This window comes from Sminthopsis crassicaudata, chromosome 4 (genome assembly GCF_048593235.1).
Source record: "Sminthopsis crassicaudata isolate SCR6 chromosome 4, ASM4859323v1, whole genome shotgun sequence".
In the NCBI taxonomy this organism is placed as follows: domain Eukaryota; kingdom Metazoa; phylum Chordata; class Mammalia; order Dasyuromorphia; family Dasyuridae; genus Sminthopsis; species Sminthopsis crassicaudata.
Genome location: NC_133620.1, coordinates 337,624,691 through 337,631,712, shown reverse-complemented (window position 1 = coordinate 337,631,712; position 7,022 = coordinate 337,624,691). Strand labels below are relative to the sequence as shown.

The following is a 7,022-nucleotide window of genomic DNA, read 5'->3' as shown; positions in this document are numbered from 1 at the left end:
AATCAATTCAGACTACTCATTGGAATGACCAAATACTGAAGCTGAAGCTTAAATATTCTGGCCACATAATGAAGAACTCACAGGAAAAGATCCTGATGTTGGGAAAGAAGAACGGGATGACAGAGGATGAGATAGATAGTGTCAAGGAAGCAATGAACAAGAGCTCAGACTTTGAAGATAGTGGAGGATAGAAGGCCGTGGTGTGCATGGTACATGCTGTTACAAAGAGTTGGATATGACTGAACAATAATAAGCACATACATTATCTCACTTGCTTCTCACACAACAAGAGATATGTGCTATTGATGTAACTTAACTCTCTTTCCCATCAGAAAGAAGCCATTGTCAGATAATTCCCAGACCATCTAGGAAGAAATTCTTTATCAATCCTTATAGTCCATCCTCCCAAGTTCCGTATCTTTAAACTACTTTTGAGATATTAACATATCTTTAGACAGGTCTGGGATCTGATATTCCAGGTGCATTCCATCTAGCTCCTGACCACTCCCTCTGAGTTCCAGCCTTTATTTCTCAGCAGTCCCTGAGAAAAATTCCTAATACTATATTTCCTCTATAAAAGATCTGGTTATGATAAAGATCTTTGCTAAATTCTCTTCAGGATTAAGACCACTATGAGTTACACTTTTTTTCTCTCTTATATCGCCTTCCCTTTAATGGAGCTTTTCTCTTTACCCTAGCTAAGTCTAACCTGCCAGTCAATAGCTTACTCTCACCTCACTGTGTCTAAGGAATTTATTAATGTGAATTAAACATGAACACACACTCACAGAGCAGGAAATGAGAATATAGTGTTATCTTAGTATTTTAAGATTAGTCTAATAATTGCTTATTCTGATCTGAAAGTAAATACCCAAATGGAGAACAGATGAAACAACACTGATAAGAACTATTGTACTTTTAAGATTTGCAAAGCACTGTTATCTGTGATATCTCCCTTTGATCACAACATCTGTGTGAAATTTAAGTATTAAGTATTTCTTTTGTAGATGAGCAAACTGAGGCGGAGAGAAGTTAAAAGATTTGCTTTATGTTCATACAGCTAGTGTCTGATGCAGGATTCAAATTCAGATATTCTAGACCCAGCTAGCAATTCAGGATTTGCTAACACACACGCCTTATTTGATATATCAATCTTACCACAAATTCTGGGAAGCACCATTATAATTCTATTTCAACCTTACCGCCAGGGAGATGCTATTATTGTGAAATTGACTGAAATTGACAGAGGTTAACAGACCTGCCCTAAGATTTCACAGCTACTAAAATATCTGAGGGTAGATTTGCACTAGGGTTTTCCAGCTCCAAAATGTTAATAATAATTTTATTTAATAATAATAATGGATAGCAATTCTGTAGCACTTTAGGATTTGAAAATACATGTGTAAACTTATACATACATACATAACCCTCACAGGTTTGCTGTGAGGTTCAAATGAGGATGTATTTATGTATGGACGTGCTATTGCTCTTATTCCCATTTTACAAATGAGAAAACTGAGGCTGAGATAGGTTACAAGACTTCTCCCAAGGCCATGCAGGTGGGAAGCCTCTGAGGCTGGATTTGTTTTAGGCTCTTTCTGAATCCAACTCCAGAGATATAACAGTAACAACAATAATAATATTGCTAGCACTACACAGCACTCTGAGATTTGCAAAGCGCTTTACATATATAAACGGAATGCTCCGGAACGCCTTTGTCCCAGCCCTTTCTGCTACCCTTTGCCCCGAGTCCATTTTTCCTTTTCCCAAGTCTGGGCCCCGCCTCCTTCGTGGATTCTTTCCTCTCTTCCGCGTCCATCCCTCGGCTACCCCTAGCGAGAGCTGGCCTCGGCTCCTAGCAACCGCATCCTCTGTTCCTTGACAACGGCGAGCGGCACGTCTTACGTCATCGCGCCGCAGTTCCGCCCCGTAGTCTTACTCCCGCCCTCTAGCCCCGCCCCCTCCCCCGCGGCTTTCCCCTCCCGCCCTCTTCCCTCCCCCCCCCCCCAGCTTCCCTTAGTCCGGGCTGCCAGCGCCGCCTGAGACTCTTGCTGAGCAGTCATGGCGGATCCCGCAGCCCCCGCGCCCGTCTCTCCGGCCCCGGCGGGTGGGCCGCCGGTGTGCGGCCCCGGTCCAGCGGCTGCCGGCTCGCAGCGCCTTCTCTTCTCCCACGACCTGGTGTCGGGCCGTTACCGCGGCTCGGTGCGCTTCGGGCTGGTGCGCCTCATTCACGGCGAGGACTCGGACTCAGAGGGCGAGGAGGGCCGCGGCAGCTCCGGGGGCTCCGAGTCGGGCGGCCCGGGCAACGAGGAAAGCCGCGCCAGTCCCCTGCGCCGCGGCTACGTGCGCGTCCAGTGGTACCCGGAGGGCGTCAAGCAGCACGTGAAAGAGACCAAGGTGAGTGAGGGCCCGGAGCGGGCAGCCGAGGGAGGGGGCGGGGGTGCTGAGGCGCCTGGGAGTGGGGGCTCCTGAGCCCGCGTGGGGGCCGAGCTTCCTAGGGAACCGGGGCGGAGGCGGAGAGGGGCTGCAGCCCCAGCCCCTGGAGTGGGAGTCGGGGGCCGCAGCCGCTATGGCCGGGCCTGGGCAGGTGCAATGGGGCCCGGCGGCTCTACCCGGTGCTAAGTCATTGCAGCAGGGCTTCGGGCGAGCGCCGGCTGCAGAACTCGGAGCAGGGCCCTCGGGCTCCCAGACTCTCTGGGAGGTGGTCCTCCGGGCCTCTCGCGCCTTACCAGGCCCTGGGACCGAGGCGTCCGTGGTGCATTTAGTGCACTGTGCAGGGGGGCGGGGGTGCAGATAGGGCTGAGGGGTTCCCAGGGAGGTGTAAAGCTGACCCCCCAGAGGAGCGACACGGACTGCATTGTGCACGGCCCAGAAACCAAGCAGAAAGCAAGGCCCAGCCTTGTCAGTGTAGGCGTTAGGGAGGTTTGGCCGGGAAGTTCCGTGGGGAAAGAAAAAGCAACATATAGTATATATTCAATATCTATTTATTTCTTTATTGCATAAGAATTTGGTCTGCCCTTATCTTTGCCCTAGTACCTTTACATAGTTACTAATGGAGAACTTCGTAAAAGCAAGTCAAATCCTTTGCTTCCTGAGTAATGAATGGTATGTGTAGTACAGGGTTCCTATTAACCGAGGCTTGGAGGAAAACATTGTGAGCTGAAGAGGGGGAGGTGATCATCTTTATAGGAACCGAAGCAATGATGACATTTCAAGGTTTGGAAGCACATTTGAAAAGGCTAAAAATGGGAGCTATCAGGGGGAAAAAAGTTGCTCTTGCATGGTTCAAATAGGGAATGGAAATGGATACGACTTGAAGATGTAAATCTTAAGCATATCTGGACTTCTTGAAAAACACTTTGGGAACTGGCCTATTGACTACTGCAGATCCACCAATTTAGGGACTGGGATTTAAAGGGCTTTTCTTGCCCGCAGGTTATAAGCTAAAACATCACTCTTCCATATGGCTGTCTGCGTCGTCGGGGATGGGGGAAATGGATTGATGAGTGCTGCAGCTTTGGGAAACAAAGGGTTCGGCAGCACAGAAATAAAGTAGAACCAAACATATTTTGTTAAGTTTGTGCCTGTTTCCATAAAAGTGAATAGATATCTGTCACTTACAAGCACACCCTTGTTTACTGCCTGTGTCTTCTACACCCTTCCCTCTCCTCCCCCAATTTCTTTGCTTGGATAAGGCCTGAAATGTTTCAGCCATCTGGGTCACTGATATTGGGAGGCCTGATATTTAGGGAGTCAGCATGGTAGAAGTTAGTTCTCTGCTGGATTGGATTTCTCACTTGGGGAGACAAAGGAGACTGAGGAATAAACGGTCTTGGCTCTTTATGAAGGGGGTCTTTAGATGAAGATGTCATTCAGGGAGAGAGGCCCCATCACAGGAAGAGACTGTAATCCATTTTCTGGTGGCAGAAGTGATTGCAGATTCCAGCTGGGTCTTCTACATAAATGCTCACAGGAATACACATTTAACCTCCTCCTATTCCACCCCTCCTTCCACCTCCCCACCCCTCCAAATGCAAGTTGAGCAGTAGCTGTTTCTTTCCTAACATTGAAATTCATTTGAAAATTTGTTTGGAAGATGCTGCTTTTTGCAGTTGGATGCTATGGTAATAAATACTCTTATTTATGTCCTCAGGAAGTGGCTGTTTATTGTTCATTTGCATATGTCTCAAGTGCTAGGGGATGCTGATTTCTTTCTATGGACTTTTGAAAAAAAAAATATATATATATATTTCTTTTGCTACCTTATGTTTTTGCGTATTGTAATTTAAATTTGACTCCTTTCTGGTAGACTCCATGCTTTCTTGATCTTAAGACAATAAAGGAGCTAGTTTCTGATTTTCAGGCTCAAACTCTCTTCTTGGTCATTTCTGTATTGGTTATTGCCATGTTTATGAATTGTTTTTTGTCTTGGCTTCAGGAGTTAACTTTGTTTACAATTCTGGTTTTATTTGACTTCTCTGTCTCCTTGCCTACCAATCCAGTGACTTATCCTTTGGATTATCTACTAGTTTTGAAGTCATCGTGAAAAATTACCTTATGGTGACTGCAAGCACAAATTCTGACATATAATTCTGAATTAGTTAAAAATGTAGTTAGGCTAACTGATAAATGAATGTTAAGTGTAAAAAATGTTTTGTTTTGTTTTCTTTGCTTGAGTATTCTAGTTTCTTCAGATTAGGGCATATCAAAAGAATGCTTAGAAAGTTGTGGATATAGCTTGATAGACTTAAAAATAGTTTTGGTAAATTTAAGTTCTTTTGAACATGCAAATAAGGATTCAATTAAAGATTAATTTTATATTTAATCAACTTTAACTTGTTAAAAAATAAAATATATATTCAAACAGCAGCTGGAAATTCTATCTGTGTCTGGCATAGTAAATGCCAAATATTTCTCTATCTGTATTTCTGTCTATTATTACTTCATGATTGCATAGATATATTTTAAAGTTTTTTATTTTCAAAACATGCAAGGATAATTTTTCTTTTTTTAAAATTAATTTTATAATTATAATTTTTTTTGACAGTACATATGCATGGGTAATTTTTTTTTTTTTTTACATTATCCCTTGTATTCACTTTTCCAAATTTTCCCCTCCCTCCCTCTACTCCCTCCCTTAGATGGCAGGCAAAAGGATAATTCTTCAACATTGACCCTCGAAAAACCTTGTGTTCCAATTTTCTTCCCCTTCCCCTAGATAGCATAAATGTATTTTATATAGATATAAGCAGCATATACCCAGTATTTCAAGTTCTGCGTTTTTTCTTTATAATTCTTCATATAGATCTTTTTTGATATTTATCCATAATTCTTATATTTGCCATTCTTTCCGGAAATATAGTTCCCCTTTGCATTAATGCACCACATCTTGCTTATGTGTTTTCCAACCCATTGGGTATTTGAATTTTTTCCAGGGTGTTTTTTTTTTTTTTAATTACACATAGCACAAGCTCTAAGGGGAGTGGGCATGTGAAGATCAGGGGAATTTAAAATGGCTTCCTGGGTCAAACAGAGTGTCAGTGGCTCCTTAAGTTTTTAAAAATAATCAACCTTAATGTTTGGTTTCTTAAGTGTTTTGAAGTTGCCAATGAATAAATTCACAAAAAGGATTCTGGCTGGCAGGTGCTCCTTTTGGCTCAAAACCAATGTGGAAAATTTACCAGCAGTCAGAAGCTTTCACTTGAAATTGCAGAGCCTTTGGCCCAGTCCTACAGCCAACCAGACATAAGTTTCCTTGGGCCTTAAGTAGATTATTTGTTGTCTGACTCCATGTGCTTCATTATACCTTCCTTTCTCAGGCTTCTGACAATTTTCCTGACCATGGTAGGCAGTTAAGAATTTATTTATTCTTATATTTTTCTAAGTGGTCACATATTTCCTATTAGGTAGAACTTGAATATTCATTTTAAGTCAAGAAATATTCATTAAAGGCCTCCCATATGGCCATATCCTAACAATTTGGAGAAGACAAGTATTTTTCTTTCAGAGGCCTCATGAGCTTATGCCTTGTCCTCCAAAAGATATATGAAGTGTTGTTTTTTAGTATTTTAAGATCCAGATTATTCTGATCTAAGAATATCTAAGTAAAGACTTTGCAGATCACTCCCATCTGTACCTGGGCTTTTCTTATCAAGCACAAGCATTCTTTTTTGGTTTGGATTGAAAAGCCTGTTTGTATGATTTGTCAACAAATCAAATATGTCTCAGAAGTAACTTTCAAAATCAGTGTTACTTTGGGACATGAGCACCTGTGTGTAGTGTTGAAACAGCCCTAGTGACATATTCCACAGGGATTGGCATCTAGGTTTATTTTAGTCTCCTAACTGGACTAGTGTTTCCATAGCCATTTAAATGCAGCATCATAATAGCACATGAAATTTAGTTTCCTTTGCCCAGGTGCCTGGTCCATTAGCGACTCTTCTGAGTGATGTAATAGGAAGGAGTTATGTAAGGTTAACCAAGATGCAGGACTAAGTGCATCTAATTGCATTATGTTCAGATATGATCACTTTTTTTTTTTTTTAATAGTCTGTGCTGCAGTTTTATTCCTTTTCTTTTGGCTTCTCCTTCCTGCTTCTGGGATAGTGCTTGTGATGTGACTACTTAGTTTGTGAATGTCTCAAGAACAAGTTAACTTTTTACCAGATTAAAGGTTGCATAGTGACTCTGACTAGGAGTCTAGACTCCTGAGTCCTATTCTTGGCTGTTACTCAATTTCCTCATCTGTAAAATGGAGATAATAATAGCACTTACCTCACAGGGTTGTTTTGAGGATCAAATGAGATAATATATGTAAAGTACTTTGAAAACCTTAAAGCATGATATAAATGTCATCGCTTGTTGTTGTTACTGACTCTGGGTGACCTTGGGGAAAGTCTTCACTTCTGCTTCATTCTCCCTACTGCAGAGTAAGGGAAGCATGCTGATTCTTTTCAGATAATCTAGAAAGTGCCTACCAAGTTAGTGGATGGATTGGCAGCTTTGATATTTGTAACAGGTTT

At 42.3% G+C, this 7,022-nt stretch overlaps 1 protein-coding gene across 1 annotated transcript in view; it reads left to right on the top strand.

Moving 5' to 3' along the window:
* The first annotated feature begins 2,013 nt into the window (after nt 1-2,013).
* UBE2O (ubiquitin conjugating enzyme E2 O) overlaps nt 2,014-7,022 on the top strand; it is an 80,191-nt gene continuing 75,182 nt past the window's right edge. The window contains exon 1 of the mRNA XM_074260810.1: nt 2,014-2,397. Within this exon, the coding sequence (XP_074116911.1) occupies nt 2,062-2,397 (336 nt within the window). The 5' untranslated portion in view covers nt 2,014-2,061. The remainder of the gene's footprint in view (nt 2,398-7,022) is intronic.